The sequence below is a fragment of the Temnothorax nylanderi genome, unplaced genomic scaffold (assembly GCF_030848795.1).
Source record: "Temnothorax nylanderi isolate EJ_2023f unplaced genomic scaffold, tnyl_v1.0 TNYL_tig0229_pilon, whole genome shotgun sequence".
In the NCBI taxonomy this organism is placed as follows: Eukaryota; Metazoa; Arthropoda; class Insecta; order Hymenoptera; family Formicidae; genus Temnothorax; species Temnothorax nylanderi.
This window is the reverse complement of record NW_027249291.1, coordinates 258,072-281,479: the sequence shown is the minus strand read 5'-3', so window position 1 is coordinate 281,479 and position 23,408 is coordinate 258,072. Positions and strand designations below refer to the sequence as shown.

Below are 23,408 nucleotides of genomic sequence, written 5' to 3'. Positions count from 1 at the left end.
AAATTGCTTAAAGAAGTTTTGCTGTATGTCGCTTAGTTTTGCTCCCAGGAAAGGAAAAGTGATGCGAAGACAAATTTTCAAATTGAAAAATGCCGGGCCAAACACAACACTTTGCCTGATCGACACAATTTGATCTGAAACTCATTTTTTTTTGTCTGAAACTGAAAATACATTGTTTATCGTGTATTTGGAAAGTACAAAAATTCGGAATTAAGTAAAACAATTATTGGAAATAATGAGAACAAAACTTGTTGAACTTTCAATTATTTTCATCTAAACTCATGTTTGAAAAATTAATTTATGCAAGTAAATTCGCGATCGGACGTGCACACATATTTGTCATAAGCCATATGGCTGTATGACAAGCATCGTTTGTTATTAGGAGCTGATGAAATGACGTGGTGTCGACTTTGCCCCGAACCTCATTTTTCACTTTTTTTTCACTCCAAAAACATAAAAATTTTGAAAATATGCAAAAACTATTATCGGATTCGTATAGAGCATCAAATTTCCCATCAAAATCACTTACATATAGGTTCGCAAGAGTAAAGCTCAATGAAAGAAACCCAGTAAACAATTTGTCAGCAAATTGTAACCAATTTGACACAAAATACGCGCAAAACTTGTCGACAAATTCGGTGCGATCTGTGTCTGCAATACGCTTGTGTTTTGCTAGCCAAGCTTGTGTACATGACTTGACACCAAATTGACGCCAAATATCGAGCAAAACAGGACAGCAAAAGTTCAACGGCAAATTTGCGCTATATTGTGAACAAGGCTTGCCAACAAAAGCTCGACAGCAAATTTGTGCCAAATTGCGAGCAAACCTTGACAAAAGAACTTGACGCCAAATTGACACCAAATACCGAGCAAAGCTTGCCAGCAATCTAACAGCAAATTGTTGACAAATTGCTATCAAAGTTTGTTGACAAAACCCGACGCCAAATTGATATCAAATATCAAACAAGATTTGAGAACAATACTTAACAGCAAATTGGCACCAAATACAGAGCAAATCTTGATGACACAGCTTGACGCCAAATTGCAGCAAGCCTTGTTACGTAGCCATTAATAAATACTAAAATATATTTTTTTAGGGAAAATTAAAAGCATTAAATTATAAAAAGCATATAATTTTTTATTGATTTACAATAAATTATTTTATACATATGTTAAAAGAAATCTTTATATTTATAAAACATTATAAGACATTTATAAAATCTAACGGTGGCAATAAAATAATTAATTATATATTAATTACAGTAAATGTTATACAATGTGAATTTACTGACATATGCAAACATTTAACTTTGTCAACAGCACATACAATATTTGTAAACACTCGAGAATCTTATATAATGCCTGGAACACATACTCCGTGCGCAGATAATGCATTGGCCGGTATAAGGAGGATTTATAGAATCTTACTGAAAACACGAGTATAATTTCTATGAAAATGCATCTAAAACAATATTCTTATAAGCCTAATACTACTAACTTTCCTTTCTTTAATCATACAATAATAACTACCGTGCATATTTAAACAACTAGTTCAAACTTGAAACACGATTTATTATTTGCAAGAATGCAAAATTGAAATAAACAAATGTTCACAATGTGCATAGTTCGTCGATTACGATGGAATAATGCAGTACTGTTGTCAGAAAGAAATAACAAAAGAATAATATACATCATTTAGGTGCAAGCAACCGAAGTGAATTTTGTAGTGTTTGATGTAATAGAAATTAATATACAGCAGAAAAAAACTGTTCAAACAAAACTTTTAAACCGTTCAAACAAAACTTTTAAACTATTCAAACAAAACTTTAAACTTTTACAGATAAAAAAATACACGATATTTCATCAACAGTTCCAAGATTATTTTGAGAAATATTTTAATCAAAGAAAAAATATGTAAAATTTTTAATATTGCAAGAATATGATAGTTATAAAACTAAAGCATTTCCCTTGTATTTTAAATTGTTTTAAATTGTTTCTATTTCAAACTAATATTACAATTTTGCCTTAATCAGATTCAAACGGCAAGTAGAATGAAACATTTTATTACATAATATTACATATTCTTTATACTCTTATAACTCTTCTTTAAGACTATAAGAGTATAACTCTTTATACTCTTATAACTCTTCTTTATAACTCTTGTTTTCACGAAACATTTCGAATATTTTTTATTCTCATCACTATTCTCGCAGTTTTCAGAATTATTATCGTTGTCATCTGAATGAGCCTCGTTATTGTTGCCGGTGTGTCTGTTAATGTTAAATATATCTCTATAATTATCGTTATTTTCGAAATCAAAGTGTTCAGAGTACTCAAAATGATCAGAATTATTAGAAAATTCAGAATGGTGAGGAAGTTCAGATTCTTTTTGATTATGAAGAAAATCTGGTATTACGGAACTTTGGCTTTTAACGGAAGCATGTGCTTGCTGAATATGCGACTGATCGAATTCAATTAAAGAATCTGTTGAATTGAGTTCTTCTACAACTTCAACATTCACTTTCTGCCTTTTAACTTTCTTAGAAAGCTTATGAAACGGTGTTTTTTGGCATGTTCTAAAATAAACTGCAAATAAATTTAAATGTTATGTTTACATAAAATACATAGATTTCAAAATATATACTATCTTTACTTTTTAAAAACATTTATTTTTTCAGATTTTCTACTGCACAATCACTATAACAAATAGAATGTTAATGGAAAAAAATATAACTAAATTAATTAAACTAACAGTACAAAATAAACTTATAGGATGGAAGGCTGGCTGATTTTCTCGAGTTATAAAAAGGTCATCAATTTAAATTTAAAAACAAAATCTTGTTTAATTAAACAAATTTTAAATACAATTAACGTTTTACGTTTCGACTTTATATACTTAGTCTTCTTCAGAAACCTGATACATAAGAGATAATACATAAAAAATAATTAAAAAATAAAAAGAAATAAAATTGCTACAGATAAAAAGGATAGAGAACAAAGCCGCATACTTTGGACTGACTTGCCAGAAATGTAGCTAAGATCTACACTATGACATAGTATAGACCTTAGCCACAATTAATGTATATACGAGTTGTCAAAAATAGAATGAAATAAGTCAAGTAATAACATTGTTACTATTATCTATACTGTTGTTATTATTATCAAACGATATTATTTATTATTTGACAGTGTAAAATTGTAATGCATATATTAAAATTACATTAGGGCTAGAATATAAACCAAACCCACAAGAATGAGAGCAATTCCAAGATCTCAAGACGAGAATTAACCATATCTTACAGGGCGGAATTAAGGAGTCTGGATTACTGATTGAAATCAAAGTAAGAAAAGAAAAGAAAAAAAAGAAAAGAAAAGAGAGGGGGGCCTCTGCTTTTGTCTACGAGATCAATTCTAGGGCTAGAATATAAACCAGAGCCACAAGAATGAGAGCAATTCCAGATCTTAAGACGAGAATTAACCTTGCAGAGCCCCTTGTACTACCACGATCAATGTCGATCTTCCAATATGGCGTCCCAAATGAGAATATCGGAAGGGCCCTGCTCGCTGGACCGGACTCCTCGCCTCAATCCTCCCTCACAAGCTCTCCTTTTCCTGGCGGTGAGCTCTCCTTGGGAAGTCGAATCTCACTCGGTTGGTCTCCAGAATACGTGCCGCTTAGCTCAATCAGTTACGAAAGAAGGAAAACGTACTCGTCTCGTCCGAAGAAACGCAGCAAGAGCGGCCATGACACAAGAGCGAGGAAGGAGGTGGGGGCGCGTTGAAAGTGGCGACTCACGTGTCGCGCCATCTGAATGAAACGCCCTAAACATCGCTTGGTATTTGGCGTCAATTTGTTCTTAAGTTTTGTTACCAAAATTTGCTCAATATTTGGCATCAATTTGGCGTTAGGTTTAGTCAACAAACTTTAACAGCAATTTGGTGCCAATTTGTTATCAGGTAGTTGCTAAGCTTTGCTCGGTATTTGGCGTCAATTTGTTCTCAAGCTTTGTCACCAAAATTTGCTCAATATTTGGCATTAATTTGGTGTTAGGTTTTGTCAACTAATTTTAGCGGCAATTTGATGCCAATTTGTTATCAGGTACTACTAAGCTTTGCTCGATATTTGGTATCAATTTGGCGTCAATTGTGTACGCATGTTTTGATACGTATTTGCTAGCAGTTTGTCGACAACATTTGATAAAACAAATTTTGATGCAAATTTGTACCATTTCTGAAACCAAAATTTGTAGCAAGTATTTGGCATTATTTGTTCGAACAGATTTGGCTATCTGGGAATTTTCGAGAGATCAGAAAAATTACTTTTCACCATTAAAAACGCTTATCACATGCATACATATTTTCAGTAATGCTATTTATTATAAAATACGTTTACGAATAAACGATATTATAAATATTTACATGTTTAATTTGGTTCAATAAAAAAAAATTTCTAATGCGGAGTGGGGGTATGTCCATCAACATAAAAATTTCTAGTCGCCTTAGGTAACTCTAGCTCTATGCCATCTAATTCCTTCTTCAAAATTATTTGACAACCTAGAAAGAAAACATAAACAAGATTTATTCGTATTTGTGGAGTATATATATGTTAAAGTTTTTTTTACTCCTTACAATTATGTTGGGCTATAATGTCACAAACAAAAAATCGTTTTTTATATGTGCATATATGTATAAAATAAATTGCTTAACTAAGTTGCTTGTTTTCATATTATCGTTAGTTCAAAAGCAGAGGTTTTTGTCCGTTCAGAGTAACATATAAACGGTATTTCCAAGCCAAATGGCAGTTAGTGCGTGACAAAAATGTTTTAAAAGACTGCGTTTAGTAGTAATCAATGTTGATTGTTACCTTTAGTAATGAATAAATTTTATAATACTATGTTTTCATTTTCATTAAAAGAGGAAGTGCGAACAAGACTACAAAGATAATAATTAGTAATGGTTTAAAAACATTTAGACAGTGAGAGATCCATAACACCCCTATTTATTTAACTGAATTGCAAATAATGTAAAAAATGAAATCTAGACTAAAAATAATGAATTATTTTTAATCTAGTTACGATGTCTTATTTTAGTACGTCAAAAATATATAAATAGTACAATTATAGACTACGTTTACACGGCCCGATTTACGCCGAAGTTATAACATCGATGTTATAACTTCGGCGTAAATCGGGCCGTGTAAACGTAGTCATATATAAAGAATCCAGACACATTGACAAGATTTATTAGAATGTCACACATAGTGTCGTCTTCAAGGTCAATATTAACTCGGCATTATTAAGGCGAGACAGCTATAAACATTGTGTTATTTTTACATGCCCTATCTGTTATTCTAAAAAAAAATGGTTATTGTGAAAAAAGTTTTATAATAATTTTGAATCAATTTACTAGGAACAATTTGAATATAAAAACAAAACTTAATTTGAAAATTATTCTAAAAATCTTACATTATTATAATTTAACCCTCTACCTGTATACATGGGTCTACGACGTCCGTGCCAAAACAACATCTGCTTGTAACTTGAGAACCGACAAGCCTGCCTGTCTAACTCCCCCTTCTAAAAAAAGTAGGTGGGGGAAAGGAATCCAAGGATCCAAAGCCGCTTCGAAAGATAAACATATCGCTGAATGCCAAGCAAGTCAAATTTCGCACAGACGTCTCAGACCCAGGTATACACGCGTACATAGTCTTTATCTGTAAGTAAAAATGTTGCAGTTATTCATGATAAATGTTGTTTTTGGTCAAAACAATGTCCCTTTAAAAGATTTTGACAAATAGTTGCTTCTCTAGTTTAGTTATTCTCAAAAAATTGAATTTCGGACGGCGGCCAAAGCTTGGCGGACCAATTTTTTTCAACGTATTCTACATATTATTATATGACATAAAGTAATAAATTATTAAAAAATGTCATAAATGCTATATTATATATAATTTTTCATTTTATATATTCATATTATATATAATTATTATATTTAATTTTTCATTTATCAACGATTTTTCCTACCTAAAAAGTACCGTTTTGACCATCCTGAATAATTCAACTTTTTTGAAAATATCAATCTGCACTATTTTTTTCTTGAACACTTACCTCTGAAGTAAAAAACATCAAAAGGATTTTTTTTATACTGCGTAGAAAAAAATTACAAATTTTTAAAGAAATCCATCTCTTTCCTTTACTCTTATTAAAAGTTCATTAAAAATAAAATATTAAATAAACGATATTTATCAAAATGACTATCGAATCGTCAACTACAATGTATAGATGTTTTGTGAATTTTTTCAGATTCTTAAAAATACTTTAAGGTAGGGAAAATAACGTCAGACGCGACAGATCCACAAATGCACTATAAAGATAAAAAAAAACGTATACAGGTGAAGGGTTAAGTTCTTAGATTAGCTAAGATTTAATCAAAAACATCGCCTATTTTTATAAGAAATTTTGGGCTATCCGGACCTAGTCATCAATCATATATAAATTTTGTAGGTAATAATGGTAGTATTAAAGAAAAAATAATTTTAGATCCTCAAACCCCCGCCGGAAGCAGTTTTGACCTCCTAATGATGTCATTTTATTCGTTCAATGGCTCATCATCAGAACTGCCCAAGATGACAAATATGTCATTGCTATGCTTAGAAGGTCCTGTATATTTAAAAAAATAATAATAAACTGGTACATCCACCGCTTCATGCTCCCTCCGCCCAGGACAGACTTTATTGGTATCGTTGTATGGACATCACTGACTGTGTCACTGATTCCAATTCTTTTTGCCTGCGTAACTTAACCAAATATAAAACCAAGAACTCAGCCAAGAACTGTGTCAAAAAATTACCGAAAAATCAATATTTATTTGTTATCACTATTATTACAAGAAGGTAGCATAGACACAAAAAGAAATCTTTAGGCAGGAATAAAAACAAAAACTAGAATTCTGGGAGTCATGTTCAACTATAAAATAAAAAATCAGTTAATTGCAAGTGTGAAAACATCGTGTATTCATTTCGGAATCAGTGACACAGTCAGTGACGTTCATACAACGATACCAATGAAATCTGTCCTGGGCGGAGGGAGCATGAAGCAGCGGATGTACCAGTTTATTATTTTTTTTACCTACAAAATTTATATATGATTGATGACTAGGCCCGGATAGCCAAAATAAGCAAAGATTTTTCGCTCTTAGTAATCATATTATACATTTTTATTTTAGTAATGCCATTGTTTTTTTTTTTATAATAAAGTTGGATATACCTAGCCTAGAATTTTCCTTCAAAAAAGGTGCTAAATCCAAAAGATCTTCTTCCGTTTCAGTAGGAACTGGAAGCTTGTCCATGTAATCATGGTGTACATATACATGACAAGTTGTACATGCTAGACTAGCTTCGCACGCTCCTTCAATGTCGATTTCATATCTATGAGCTAGATAAAGTATGTTATCTCCTACTTTTCCTTTTACTTTAACTTTCTTGCCTGTTTTGTCAATAAAAGTGACATTAACTCTGGAAAGATAACCAGTAAGGTAATTTGCATTGACGGACTTAGAATTATAAACCTAACATAATTACCCTAACATAATAATATAATATAATATATTATGTTATTAATGGTATGTAATAGAATTGATAACAAGAAAATTCGTCGAATTTAACATTATAAAATTCTCACAAGCAAAAGCAAGAGATTATTATATTTATTGCACGTACAAAATTGTTTTATTACTATAAACAATTTCAAGTAAATTTATGTAATTTCTTAAAAAAAAAGTTTCGTTTTATGCTGATTTCAAAGTTTCAACATAAGTTATCAATTTTGTGGTGTAAAAAATTAATTTAACCCTCCGAGGCCACACCTCTTTTTTTAATACGCCCCGGCCACACTGGGGTGATCGCCACCCCAGACGGATTCAAAGTCTCATAATTCCAACTATGAGACGTAAAAATTCATGAAACATCTTAAAGGTGTTGTTCAAAAATATATATAGTACAAAACCCGAAATGTGCTCGATGAACAAAAATATTGTAATTTTTGGTCGCGATAAGAAATATACACCAGGGCTACACTGAGAGGAACCCAACTAAGGATCCTGGGTGGAGGGACACTGATTATAAAGCCTAGCTTAAAAATATCGGGCCATGAATTTTTGTTGGGGTGGCCGCCACCCCATATGGCCTCAAAGGGTTAAAAAATTTATCCATTTTGCAAATCTTACATGAAGAAAGAATACAGTTATTTTACCTACATATCAGCCTCTGTTTTAGGATCCTGTATTTCATACTCGCCATGAAATATAACTGCAAAAAATATGTATATTAAAGTTCTATTTATTCATTAGTATCAGCTTATATGTATAATATAGCATCTGGTAAAAGAAATATCAGTGGTACACTAATAAATTTACGGTAGATTTGATCAGAGATTTTGTCAGATTGGCATCTGCATTAGTATTTGAATTTAGCTTGTATTTTGCTAGCAGAATTTGCTGATATCTGAAAGCAACAGATTGACAGCAGAAACCAAGCAGATTTTGCTGCTTCATAATCATTTGAATAGAATAAAAAGGGCCTTTTGAATGGAACAGTCTCTTGTTATAGTACTTTTAAGTTTCTAATATTCTTTCTTGATCCTCAGTCTTTTCTTTAAAATCTCTCATTCCTTTATTGGAATATATACAGAATGAGGGTCAAGACTGAATTCAAGTCTCTTCCATTACTAATCATTCATGTTCACACAAAGCTACACATCAATCCTGATTTGTAAATGGAATTGTAATAGAATATTTGACTGAAATAGTTATGAAACGGCAGACTTTCAGCTTCTCTCACTAATTTGCCACAATATTCCATTACCCAGATAGCAAAGCATGTTTGAGCAAAATTGCGCAAACCTGTGATTGCTTATGATGCTGGCAACTTGCCGTACATTTGCTTCAATTGATTTCGAGTAATTTAATATTTGAAGCAACACACAGGCAACATTGGATATATGTATTGCCAGCAATTTGTCCGCAAGAGAGCAGCATCAAATTTATTTCGCGTTGCTAACAATATGACAGCATTGTGTGATCCTATGAATTATTACAGCAACATGACAGCAACAGCTCGAATTTTGAATCAGGCGATTTTAGACCGCAGCATAAGTTGCCGGCAAGTTGCTATACAAAATTGTTATATCGTGAAAGCATCAACTTTCCGACAAATGCGGACTCAGTTGCCACAATTCTGATAGCAACACATATTATGTTGTCGGCAACATGCCAACAACAATGCAGACACGTTGCTATCTGGGTAGATCTTACGGCTCGTCTACAATAGCCGTAAAAGTATGCAATAAGACGTGAGCAGTAAGCTATTGACCAACCACAGTCGATTATTCTTGAATTGTAAAAATCCCATTAGTCAACAGCTTACTGCTTACATCTTACTGCATACTGTTGCGACTATTGTAGACGAGCCATTACACTTCTGCTGGCATCGCTGACAAAATTTGTAACAAAGGCAGATTTCTACAAAATCTCTTTTCGACAGATTTGGCTATCGCAGTAGCAATGGCAATTAAATTAATAAATTAATTTTTTCTTTTTAATTACAGATAGAAAGTGTATACCAACCTCTAGATGTATGAATTTTGTGATTAGATAGCTTTATCAAGTGGTTCACTGGTGCACACTTTCTTTGTTTCATACAGAATAGATATAGTGGTCGTAGTACAAACGTCATTCTTAATACAATATATTTTATATAAAATATTTGGAGAAGATTGAAATACACATCAAGACACCAAGGTAGCACCAGAGAGAAACCTGAGAGCTGCTGAGAGCGGCCATCCGGATCGTTCCGTTGCAGCTTCCAGCGGACGTATACTGACGCGCCGTCTGAGAAAGTGGATGTCAACTACGTCGTTACGCTCGGTAACGGTACACACATGGTTCGTGTCCGTGCTATGGTTCGTGTCCGAACTACTCAAATGGAGGGGATATGCCACTCGGCAGTCGGCACCTCTATGGCCGGTATTCTAGTCGGATCTTATATTTAAGACCGTCTTAAGTATGATCTTAAGATATTATGAACCAATCACAGAGCCGTATTAGCATCTTAAGACATTACTTAAGACAGTCTTAAAATAAGATCCGACTATGAATACGGGCCTATGGCTGGTATTCACAGTCGATTCTTATATTTAAGACCATCTTAAGTACTACCTTAAGATGTCATAAGCCAATCACAGAGCCATATTAGCGTCTTAAGACATTACTTAAGACGGTCTTGAAATAAGCCAGCTTTAAGCTGGCCACACACACTTTTTCGTAACAGTAACAGTAGGATTTCGACCAATCGCGTTACTCGATTCGGAAACGTACGTTCCCGAATCGAGCAACGCGATTGGTCGAAATCCTACTGTTACTGTTACGAAAAAGTGTGTGTCCGGGCCCTTAAGCCTGTCAAAGGGCACAGTATATACAGTATACACAGTATATACAGTAGCGCAACTCTCTGTCGGCACTTTTGATGTTAGCGTGGATGAAAATGAACTGCACATGCGCGTGCGAGGTATGTAACCAATCAGAGCACCGATAATCTGTCTCACTTCCTCTCACTGTTATAAGTCTCTCTCTCTTTCTAATTTATCGTTGCGTGTCAGACGCGCGCGTTTTGATTGGGATAATGTATGGAGACGCATGTTTGACGTGCGTTATAACGCGCAGAAACGCATGCATAAACAACAAGGGTTACATTTGAGATAGAAATAAAACATGATGTACAACTAGACGCGCGCTATATATTTATTTATTGGCACTATATATTTTTTAATTATACATATATATAGGTATATACAAAATACAGATAAATTTTAATAATTTGTATAGCAATTGTACAAATGTGCCATATTACTTCTTCGTGTTATACACGAGTTGTATAACACAAATCAATAAATTATTTATGCTATCAATATTTAAACGGTCACAAAAGGAAATATCAAGGAAATATTAAGAAAATTATATAATACAACTTGTAACTTAATTTTATCTAATTCTTTTTATTCACAATGACAATTATGTATATGTAATATATCTAGGTATATGTATATGTGACAAATGTATAAAACTGTCAAGTTACATGATTTCTGCAATGATAATTGCAATGACAAAGTAAACGAAATGAAAGAACTAATAAAAGTTAAATCTGTTACATGTCTTTTTAAAAAGCGGATAAAAAGTATGTAAATAAGTTGATGACTCGTGTTGGCAATATTCTGTAAAAAAAAGAAAAAAAATATAAAAATTATGAAATAATAAAAAAATAAACAAAACATACAAAAACTTAATTATATAAATAATACAATAATATATATGTAAATATCATGCAAATTAAAGAATAGTAAAACAAAATAAAAAATAATAAAAAGTGCATAAGATGTAAAAAGAATGTTAAATATAGTTTAAGTAAAAGATAGTGTGTATAGAAATGCAAATAGTATATTGAGGTAATGTTTCTTTGAAAAAATTTTATTCTAGTGTACAATTTCACAAAATATATAAAACAAGTACAATATGCAAATAGTGAAAAAAAGTAGCTAAAAGAGAATCATAGATAGCTTACACCAACCAAATACATAGTAAATCTTCTTCTTCCTTTATAATGGCACCTAGCCTCATCGGGGCTAATGCGGCCAGATAGAAAACACATATTAATATATTAATGTAAGTTAACAAAGTCAGTTCCAAGCATACATATATAAAATAGAAATTTTATTGAAAAATATTAATACATGAAAATAAAAGAACGTCATACTAAAGTTAAAAGTATACAATAATAAAAATATGCAATTTGTGTAAAACATAACAAAATGTCTTGACTCCTAATATTCCTATACCTAAAATATATTTATTAATTTCTTGTGTCCAACTCTATCATTAGTCCGTACTTCAGTTACTCGATCCACCTCAGTACGAACCAAAGAAAGAGTGGTAAAGAAAGTAACCCAGGTAGCAAGCACTCGTCATTTTGACGTCAAATGACGTCAAAAGACGTCAAAATGACAGACTTTTGACGTCAATTGACGTCAAAATGACGAGTCTTGCTACCTGGGTAACTTAATATTTACAGTTAAAACTTTAATATTTAATACTTATAACACTGTATGTAACTATGAAATCTATTTATTATAAACATAGCATGCAAACAGAAAATGAAGATTAAGAAAATTATAAGTTGTTATTACCATGACCATAAACTGTTATAACATAAACACGTGAAAGTATATGCTCGCAAATACAATGTCACAATCAGTCATACACTTAAGAAATATAAATTAGTAATGGTATATAAAAACAAAACTGTCTATATATATATATGTGTGTGTGTGTGTGTGTGTGTGTGTGTGTGCGTGTGCGTGTGCGTGTGCGTGTGCGTGTGCGTGTGCGTGTGCGTGTGCGTGTGCGTGTGTGTGTGTGTGTGTGTGTGTGTGTGTGTGTGTGTGTGTGTGTGTGTGTGTGTGTGTGTGTGTGTGTGTGTGTGTGTGTGAAGTGAAATAAAGAAAGCAATATATATTATATATGAAAGAAAAGACTTATAAATGTAAAATATTCAACATTTTTCTGTTTCTTTTACCAATACGTTTACATGCCTTATTATGTTGTTTTAAAGTATAATAAATGCGCATACGGAAAAATAATTTTATTAAATAAATTGTTGGGAAATGTGGACACGGCGCTTCAAAAGTTACATTCTGTGCAAGTTGAAATAAATAGATACCAATGTTTTTTTTAAAGCAATTACTTTCAACCGTTTTCACAAATATTTCCTCTAATTGATGTATATAAGCATAAAAATTATTACTTGGTAAATTTAATTTTCCAAAAGGATTTTCCTCTGTATTGTAAGCTCGGAAAGAACAATACAAAGCAGTATCATCTAAGACAGTCATATTTTCATTTACATAATCTGTACACGCTTCACACGTATGCATTTCTGTACATTTTTTTATTAAATATCCGCAAACATATTTAAAGGCATTTTCTTCTGGTAGTTCCATGTTATGATAATCGTGATTGGGAATATCTAAAATTACACGTGCCGTAGATGGAATAAATTCTGAGGAAGTAGACGGATTCGAACATGACACACCAACTAAACTTAACATGCGATCAGTATCTGCAGCACAATTTTGCGCATCTGAATGTTGTAACATCTTCATACTAAATAATTTTTTAAAGGCACGACTAAATTGTATCGGTGTCGGATTTACAGAATTACCGCCTTGTTGTCTAACACAGCCAAAGAAATTTTCTAAACAATCTTGATTGATTCTTCGTGTCCGAATATGTGGAAAATTATGACATTTTAATTTTTCCCAAAGTTGCATCATGCTATTAATAGTTATTTGCCAACATTCGAAGCAATTAACTTTTACACGAGATCCTTTCTCATTAATTACATTAATAGTTTTTAACAAACATAACATTTCTTCTAAAAATTTAATTTGTTTTTCGCTTCCTGTAAATACTTGCCGATATTCCTTTGGACTATTTAAACTGGAAGAATTTAAAATATCGAATAATTTATCAAAATGGTCGATATAATCTATTGTTCCAACTGCTGCGCTTGGAAGAAGGCCCAAGGACAAGTAAGTGCACATGCCTGCACACATACGATTACTGAGAACTTGAACAGCGTATGATACTCTCATTTTATCTAAATTATTTGGCTCGATATGCTTTTTAGTTAACTTTGGGACCAATTTTATCCACTGTTTACTGTCTCTGTTATAAAATTCAATAATATAATCCCATGAAGCAACTTTGTTATTTCCAAATTGTATATTATGTTTCAACAAATTATCACGAGTTCTTTTCATTAAATGCGGAGTATCGAATATATATATAGTACCTCATGTTCGTCAACTAAAAAGATTGAATTTTGTACAGAAATACCTAATTCTCGGGATAGTTGTGTAAAGTTAGATCCCATGTCCGAAATTAAAGCATGCACAGTAGCACCGCAATGTTGTAATTTACGTATAACATCAAATAGAATAGGTTTCAATACATTAGATTTACATGCATTCTCGACAAAACAAAAGCAAAGGGGAAGTTTCCAATTACCTGCAATGCTACGTGCCATAATAACTAAAACACTTTTTGCAGGTAACGGTTCTTTCTGATCATTACCGGTATCTTGAAAACCAATTATTTCATCTTGTGAAACATTGTAAAATAAATGAGCTTGTAGACTCATTTCATCTATGCACAAAATGCAATGACGTTCTAATAGTGGCAATGAATTTAACTTTACAGCTAACACATCAAAAATTTTACCATTTATACCGGGTTTAATTTGCCACGTTTGTGTAAACTTGTGTAGACTGCGTATGGCAGGTAATGCTAATTCTTTTTGAAGTTCTTTATAACATCGCGGACTTAGAATAAGTATATACCTAAAGCGAATTGTTTAAATTCGGAACTATACCGTCTTCCACGTTTGCTTTTAATTTTCGCATCAATTTGGGCAGATAACAATCGTGCGAAAGTTGGAGAAAAAAACTTACAGCCTAATTGACGTAGAAACTCATGGTCCTTAAGCTTCTCTTTTTCTGATTTCTTCTTCCTTATAGTTAAAATCTTCACTTTCTTCTGAAGCCGTCTGTTTCTTTCGTCCAGTGTTTTTACTCTCCCTTGTAATCGTACAATGCGTTGTTGCAATTTTTTCTTCCGCGGACTTTTTTCTCTTCTTATTGAGCGTGTGCTGCTGGACGTGCTCCTATACATAATATATACATATATTATAGCAAAAAAACAGATAGTAAAACTCTAGAAAGAAAGTTGAAGTATTAATTACAATTTTAGAAATGTCAATAACGAAAAAATATAAAAATAAAATAAACCAAATATTTATTATAAAATCTTGAAAAACTTATATTTGAATATTATAATTAAATAGAGATGGTATTGATAACCTTATTTATTTAAAATTATCTTATATATACATATATTCCTTATATGTATATGCAGACATGTTAAAATAAGACAAATGTTTATAAATACAATTACTCTCACGTAATATTATTTATATCTTGTTATATTAAATGCAGAATGCAATTTTTAAAAGAAAAGAAACATAAAATGGAATGTAATAAGTTGTAAGTTTAAATCAAAATCTACAGACTGATTATAAAAAACTGTATAAAAGAAATAATATTATAAAAATACATATGTATGTATATAATGTAAATACAAATACGTACGGCTTAGCAATATGGACATCTTTATCACATTTTGGCATCTGCTCTGTAGGCGGGAATGATTTCGACTGTAAGTCACTGAAACATATCATTTTAGTGTAATATTACTTTTCATTGCAAAATAAAAAATGTCTAAAAAAGTTAATTATAAGAACAAAATGTATAAAAAAAGTTAATTATAAGAACAAAATACTATCTATAATAGAAAGATAAATACATTTTCAGATATTTAAGTACCTATTTGTTTCCTCTTGTTGTAAAATATAAATATTTTCTTCTTCAGGTAGCTCTTCATCCATCTTTTCATTTGCTGATGTTGTAATACATGCATTGCTATAAATTATATGCAATATCATTAATTAATGTGTATATTATAAAAATATTGTTTGATATTGTTTAATATACAATATACTATTGAATATAAAAAGAAAAGATTATACATTATAAGATGTGTATATGGGCTTACTTTCTTCCAAAAAATATTGTTGGTACAGCATCTGGTTGAAGATGAGCTCTACTCTTACTTATCTTGTACCACTTTTCTTCAAAATGTAAGTGGCACAATCGGTAATTGCGATGGCCATATTCTGCACCCATTGCTTCCAAATCTAATCTTTCACAAGCACGTATCCATTGCAACCATCTGTAAATATTATTCAAATTTGTAAATGTAAAGAAATATTTCAATAATATATACATATGCATGCACATAATAATATACATACATTTAGAAATACAAAAATAGTATTTTATAATATGTAAATTTATACTTGTTTTAAAAAATAATAATTAATAAATAAAATCATATACCTTTCATGTTCCTTTGGAAACCGAAAAAAATGTCGTTTTTCTACAATATTTTTATTGCATTCCCGAACAACACACCACGCGCTTGATTTCTTCACAAATACCTGCAACAAAGCTAAGACCAAAGTGCTTTTCCTTTATATAAGAGAATCGAGAATCTGTACAATTTTTGTACAGATTAACTATTCTCCGTAAAGAAAATAATTTGTTCTCGGTTTTCTTGCACCGTTTACTAAACACCTGTACACTATTCACTGAGGACTTATCACTTCACCACTTTATCACTTTCCCAGATAGCAAAATGTGTTCGTTCTGAGTACATATTGTACTCACGTTTATTAAAAACATGATGGCAAGAATAGACACAGATGCGGGCTCATATGTTGCTCAGAATGCAGACATGTTATGAAATTTATAAAAGTTTACAAAATAGTGACATAATGAACACATAAATGTTCAATGAAATACTGCATATTGTGTGCATATAAAGCTCAAGAAATGACAACAATTTTAAATATTTCATACTTAATAAAATTATTTAAAAACATGTAAATAAATAAGTAAGACGTATCCAACAATTTATCAAAAATTGCTTCGCAGACCTCTGCACTATGTGATACCAGAGGTATCACTTAAGCTGATCTGCAGCAAAGAACATTGTAATTAGGCTTCTCACAAGCTCGCCTCTTATACTAGCGCGTGATGGTTTTTGATTACGAGAAAGTGACGCGTGGTATAGCCGCGTCGCGGCAGCGTGTGGTACTAGCGCTCGCGGTAATTGTTGTAAAATTATTTCCACCAGGGTCAGCATGTGATTATCATGAGTTGGCTAAGTAACGTCAATATCTGAGCTCATATATTTCCTCATATACATGTTAACTTGTACTCATGATGTGTATCATCACAATATGATCACAAGACATACATCACATTTCGATCAATATCAGAAGATCATGACGTGATGAAATCTGATCATCAGGCATTGTTATCTGGGTTATTATTTCTCGCATCAGATCACATCAGATGTCCGTTGCCGCCACTTTCTACTGAACGGCCATTTAAATGTCCTGCATGGAGCATCTCAACGGTGCTGACAGAGAGCGAAAATACAGAGAGGAAGTGAGCAGAAGTGAGACAGAATATCAGTGCTCTGATTGGTTACATACCTCACACGCGCATGTGCAGTTCATTTTCATCCACGCTGAAATCGGGAGAGTTGCGCTACTGTATATACTGTGCCCTATACTGTGCAAAGGGCACAGTATAGGGCCAGTATAGCACTCCTCCCAGCGCATAGACTGCTTCTATTTCGACTTGAGGCAGTTGATGCGTCTGATGCGTTTATGCGGTCTATGCGCCCAAGGAGCGCCAATGCGCGTATAATGCGCTTTGAATGTACACTTAACGTCATTAATGCCTGGTCCACTAAAGTTGATGCATTTTGGAACGCATTCAAAACGCGTGCAACTTTCTAACTATTCGTGCATCGTGACTAATCGAGAAACGGCAACGCTGTCCCCAGCTGTCTTTTGGCGCACATATTTTGACACGACGTAAGTTTGAAATAAATATGCAAAGTGACAAGATATATTTTTAATTTATTTCAATCATATAATACTGTTTGTGCTTTTGCAGAATGCAGGAAATACAGATTCCAAATATATTGGTAAGTCTATCGGTGCAAGTAATATTGTCGCTGGCACAATACTATTTATGAACGAATGAATGAATGAATTAAATAATTAATTAAATCATTAATTAATTAAAAATTAATTAATTAATTTATTTATTCATTCAAAAATCATATCAGTTTACAGATTGGTTGTTCGGGAGCTGAGTTCATAACGTGATTTATTTATTAATTTAATAATTCATTTAGTAATAATTAATTAATGTTCCAACGATAGCTGTGTTTCACACAGAAATTAATATAAAGCTATCAAAGATCTAACCTTGGACCGTATGGCTTTGATTCTAATTTGATTAATTAATTAATTAATTAATTCACTAAAAAATCATATCAGTTTACAGATTGCTTGCTCGGGAGCTGAGTTCATAACGTGATTTATTTATTAATTCAATAATTTATTTATTTATTCTATCATTAAATTATTAATACATAAATTAATTAATATTTAATGATAAAATAAATAAATGAATTATTGAATTAATAAATAAATCACGTTATGAACTCAGCTCCGAAACAAGCAATATGTAAACTGACAGGATTTTTCTATCGAATGGACGCTGATGCGGTATTGCGATGTGACAGAGGCTGATTTTGTTTCAGAATTAAGCTACCAAAGAGTTCCTTGAGCGTTATAAAGCCAGTAAAGAAAAGGCAAGGAAAAGCAGTTACCAATATTGTCCTCTTAAGACGTGTCCATCAGGTAAGTCGCAAGACAAATACTTGTTTAGGAAAATGGATGCTGGTCTCTCTCAATTCATTTATAATATTCTTTATTTATAATATACTTACTTCTTTATTTATAATATTCTTCTATGATTGATTTTGTTTCAGAAGCTGCCAAAGAATTTGCAGAATCAAAAATATAAGAAACAAGAAACAGATATTAGCGATTAGGAAAATGAATTACATATCGAATAAGTAACATTTACTTCGCCAGTCAATAATTAACACAATTGAGAATTTAATTGAACTACACCGGCAATGATTATAATCGTGGTAACGATTATAATCGTTACCACGTTTAATATATTAATATACAGTATACAGCCAATAGAAATCAAACTTTGTACTAGAGTAAAGTATGCCTTTCAACTAAAAGCATCCAACCAACTAAGAAAATACATAAATACATTTGAATGAGACACAAAAACAAGTAAAAAAACGTTCAACATGTGTTCAGTCATACAGATATACATAAAATTAACTTATAAAATAAAAAATAACTCATAAAAATAACTTATTCATTGCAGTTTGGCAGGCAGAGGAGCCAACTTATTGCACAGCCGCATGCATGGCCATTGTCTTACTGCTGAAACAATACTCTTTAACTAGAGCAGCTCGATCAGCATTCTCCTTCAAAGTGCACATTTTCAAACGCATAGTGTAGAATCGATACAGAATTTTCTTTGTGATATCATGGCATGAGGGAATGTTGGTGCCCTCCCACACATACTGCAGTTGTTCAGCCATAAATTTGGCTATATCATAATTTTCCACATTAATGAGGAGATTTCTTGTTTCTCTAAATGATAATTCAGCCTTCATTATAGCACGGAAACATTCGTCAGATACAGAATACAGGGCATTCTCAGTGTACTTCCGGAGCTCAACAACATGACCATGAGGATGGCAACCATCACCCTCCCACAGGACAGACTGAAAGCAAGCATCACAAACCGTCATATTCATTTTTTTTATGCTGTGAATGACCGTGCCAGCCACATCATATATAACAGGCCATTCCCAATCATCAATAAGATGCATGTGTTCATCAGACAGCAAAGGGACGTGAATACTTGAAACCTCCATGAGCCCATTGACTTCCTGGGTAGAGAGTCTTGTAGCAGCCATTTTTTTAGAGAAAGCTAAAAAATCTTTTCTCTCGTTCTTCCTCTTCCTCTGACAAATCAAAGTCATAGTTAGAATTTTTTATTTGCTGACACAGTTGAGTAAGAGTTATAACCTTAAGATTATCTTTTAAGTTCAGGGCATTTGGAGTTGGGAGGCGGAATCTCAAAAGTGAGAAGAGATTCTCAAGGCAATCTTGAGTGAATCTCCCAGTCAAAAGAAAAATGTAGCCCCGTTTCTTTAAGAAGTAATCTTGAAGCAGAAGTATTGCTGTACTTGCCATCACAACAGCAGCTTGGACGGGCTTCCATCTACCCAACTCACCGACTTTTATGTGTTGAAACACATATGCAGTTCTCCTGATGTGATCTAAAGCTGCCTGGTATGCCTCATGGTTCTTTAAGTTAAGGGCCGGCCAACTTCTTTCCACGGTTTGTCATTAAATCAAACCAACGGTTGACCAACCCGACCCAATATGCTGTTGTCCTGTAAGTTTCCTCTTCTTTATGTAAAGAAAGAAGGGTAAGACCAACTTCAGTCCGTCTGCAGAACACTGCTCTACTCGTACTTGTCTTCATTTTGGCAAAATTGTTGGTGCAGTGAAGGTTCTTCTCTTTCAGTCTGAAGGCAATTTTGAGCTCAAACTGCTTCTCGTAGCCCATTAAATCATCAAGGTGAGCAATGTTTACTTCATCCGTTACAAGATTTTCACTATTAACAATGTCCAGGGGGAGTGAGATAACATTGTTGGCGTTCAGCATAGTGGCAATATTTTTGAAGGCATGAACTGGGTCAGGCATGAATATCAGCTCATCTCCAGACCTCTCAGGATGTGGTATGTTGACTTTGACCTCGCTTCTGGTACACTTTACACCAAATGCCTTCCACATACCTCTATTGTCGGAACCCATATCACTTATAACACAGCAAACCCTCAGCCCAATACCTTCTGCCTTTTTCAGAATTTGCAGAACTATTGATTGCATAGCTTTTCCTGTTGCATTTTCCACCTCAAGCAATTCTTCATCTACTTTACGTGTAAAGTAATATGCAACTGGAAATTTCCAGCGGAGGGAACAACCTGCAAGCATGAACACTAATGCTTTTCTAGCAAGCCCAGAATGGGTAGGAAAAGTGCATTTGCCAATTATTTTCTTCAGTCTTGTATCATACACCTCACCTTCTTTAATCGCAATTTCATCCATAACTAGTATACAGTCCTTGTCAGGGTCTGGCATACATGGGACTTCACACTGCATCATGTCAAATACCTCATCTATAATACCACTATCAAATCTGCAGTTCTTAACTTCATTTTGCAAGGAGCGTATAGATGGGAATATCGGATAAGCTTTAACAAAGTCACTGTATGCACGAGTCCCCATTTTCATCTTATAGATTAAACCTTCACGAACAGATGCTGAGCTCCACTTCATACCTCGAGTACTTCTTCCAGTTAAACCCCTTATCTGATCCTTGCGCAACCTAGTCTGAAGAGCAATGTGACTATTTATATTCTTCTCTTGGCATCTTTTGAGATCCCTGTTTGCAATCTTCTGAAGTTTTTTCATATTCACGTATCTAATATACAGCTTAGAGTTGGCTGCCTGTAGAAGATTCAATTTTTGCTGCAACTTCTGAAAGGCTTCTTCTTTGCTGCGGATATTCTCTTTCAGCATTTCTATGTCACTTGCAGCATTAGGTTTGTCATGAACACCATTCAGAGTCTTTCCAGCATCACAACCAGCGTTTGCATCGCTTGCAAAGCTAGACACACTCGGACTCTCACAAGGAAAAAGAGATTCTGATTCCACACTTTCACATGGCGCAACAGGAGGAGGCGAGTTTCCACCACTATTCACAGCCAATGTATGATCACAGCATTCATTGCTATTTGTAAGGGGCATATCCCCACAACTCGCTGCACTCTCGTCATTACCTACACCAGAGTCACCACATATGATAGGAGTGGTATCCGATGGATCAGCTAAGGAACCCATACATTCATCCATACAAGTAATACTGACATTTCCGATATCTTGGAAAGTTTTATGTCTGAAACCAGAATATGGGTGGTCACCTCGTCCTATCCTCTGCTTAGAGTCACACAAAGGAGTGGAGGAGTAGAGGTGGTCCGAATGTGAAGCCTGATGCTTAGAAGGTCTGCGGGAAGTTTTATTCGGAATACTGTTCTCGTAGAAAGAAGTTGGGATAGCCGAGATGCGCAACTTTCGCGAACCGTCCACCCTTGGCATCTCCCACTGGTTCCCGTCAAAGTGAGTCTGTACATCAGAAATGCATAAGCCATATAAGACGTCTGAAAAAGGGCGATAATAGTTAATGGCCTTAAATGTCCACCCACCTCACACAGATAACTCTTTGAGTGTGGATTCCAGTTAGGATTACATAGAACGCGGCGTATAACTCCGATCCATATTTTTCTTCGGTCTTTCTCCTTGGGGATAGAGAAGAGGGTAATTCCTTGCCCATCCCGATTTTTGCAGTTCGGGGCACAACAACGACGTACCATCTGCAGAATTCAGACATGTATAATATATTCATGAACTGCAGTGGCAAAGATATTTTGCCAAATTGACATTACGTTTAACCACTAATCGATTTTTCTCAATTTCAAACGTTAATGCAAAACACTTACAGTATATTAATTAAAGGATAGAAGAAATAAATCTTATATTATTTGTCAGGTTTCCTCACAAAAACAAATGTAGGAAACACTTCAATACTTACTTCTTTTGTAAAATTCTTCTGTCCGATTCTGTCATATCGCTCACTTAACACCGCAAATCTCCCGCTAGACCACAGTTTGAATCTCATGCTTGGGAACGACATGGCGGATCCCGGCGACCAATCAGAAAAGGCGGCACAGATCGCGCTTCTCTCTATATATAGGACTCTAGTCGTTTGATGTCATCATAATATCAATATTTGGTCATTATATATTGGTTATTATAATGTCAAAATGACATCAGATGATAGCTTTCTACTTGAGTTTTGTGTCCTTGAAGAGTCTATAGATAATTATGATTACTTCATAAATAACTTATGAAATATAATTTTCATATAGTTCATAATTTGTTAATAAATATTTGTTCAGGTTTATTTAATTGGAACCCACTCGGCATGTTATGTTGTTGAAATATTGAAATATTCGGAAATGGTGCAGAAATATTTCGTTAACATTTCATTTGTAACTATGCATCTGAAATATTTCAGAAATGTACCTGCATCATGTTTTTTATAATATTGCATTAACAATATTTCTGAAATCTTTCAGAAAGTTGTTTACAATATTTGGAAGTTTCTGTAATATTGCAAAAAAATGTAGCAGATGCAATATTTCAGAAATATTTCTGAAACATTATAAAAGTAATATTACGTTTGCATTGCACGAATAATATTTCTGTAACATATCAAACGCAACATTGCATTTAAAATATTTCTGAAAAATTTCTGAAAGATTGCGTAGGTAATGAAAAATTGAATTGCAGGCAGTGAATTTCTACAATATTGCAGAAGAAATATTGCAGATGTAATGGTTCAGAAACATTTCTCTAATAAATGATAAACTATTATTACGTTTACATTGCACGCGTTATATTTTTGAATGTTTCACATACAACAGTGGATTTGTAATATTTCCGAAAAGTTGCTGACAGACTTTAGAACTTATAAAAAATTAAATTTATTATTATATAATTATTGCATTTTATTGCATTTTGTTTCTTTTATTAGGAATTTTCTGATATTCCAAATTTTGTCATATGGCATTTTTAATATAAAATATAAAATAT

The 23,408-nt window shown here is 33.1% G+C and overlaps 1 protein-coding gene and 1 long non-coding RNA gene across 2 annotated transcripts; one reads left to right on the top strand and one right to left on the bottom strand.

The window, feature by feature from the left end:
• Positions 1-4,355: 4,355 nt before the first annotated feature.
• Fdx1 (Ferredoxin 1) lies at positions 4,356-9,850 on the bottom strand. Its single transcript, XM_071717920.1, has 4 exons — positions 9,622-9,850; positions 8,254-8,305; positions 7,266-7,513; positions 4,356-4,554 (listed from the first exon to the last, which is right to left on the bottom strand). Exons 1-4 carry the CDS (start codon positions 9,728-9,730, stop codon positions 4,451-4,453), a joined length of 513 nt encoding a protein of 170 aa, XP_071574021.1. The 5' UTR covers positions 9,731-9,850; the 3' UTR covers positions 4,356-4,450.
• A 7,598-nt stretch (positions 9,851-17,448) lies between these two features.
• On the top strand, positions 17,449-18,984 carry LOC139779528 (uncharacterized). Its single transcript, XR_011719916.1, has 4 exons — positions 17,449-17,611; positions 17,694-17,724; positions 18,349-18,448; positions 18,580-18,984. It is a non-coding gene; the product is annotated as an uncharacterized lncRNA (long non-coding RNA).
• The last annotated feature ends 4,424 nt before the right edge of the window (positions 18,985-23,408 follow it).

Coding starts and splice junctions, on each gene's coding strand:
- Fdx1 (XM_071717920.1), bottom strand. CDS start 9,730: ATGACGTTTGTACTACGACCACTATATCTATTCTGTATGAAACAAAGA. Junction 7,514..8,253: donor CCTAAAACAGAGGCTGATAT/GTAGGTAAAATA, acceptor TTATCTTTCCAG/AGTTAATGTCACTTTTATTG. Junction 4,555..7,265: donor GAAGGAAAATTCTAGGCTAG/GTATATCCAACT, acceptor TTTTCTTTCTAG/GTTGTCAAATAATTTTGAAG.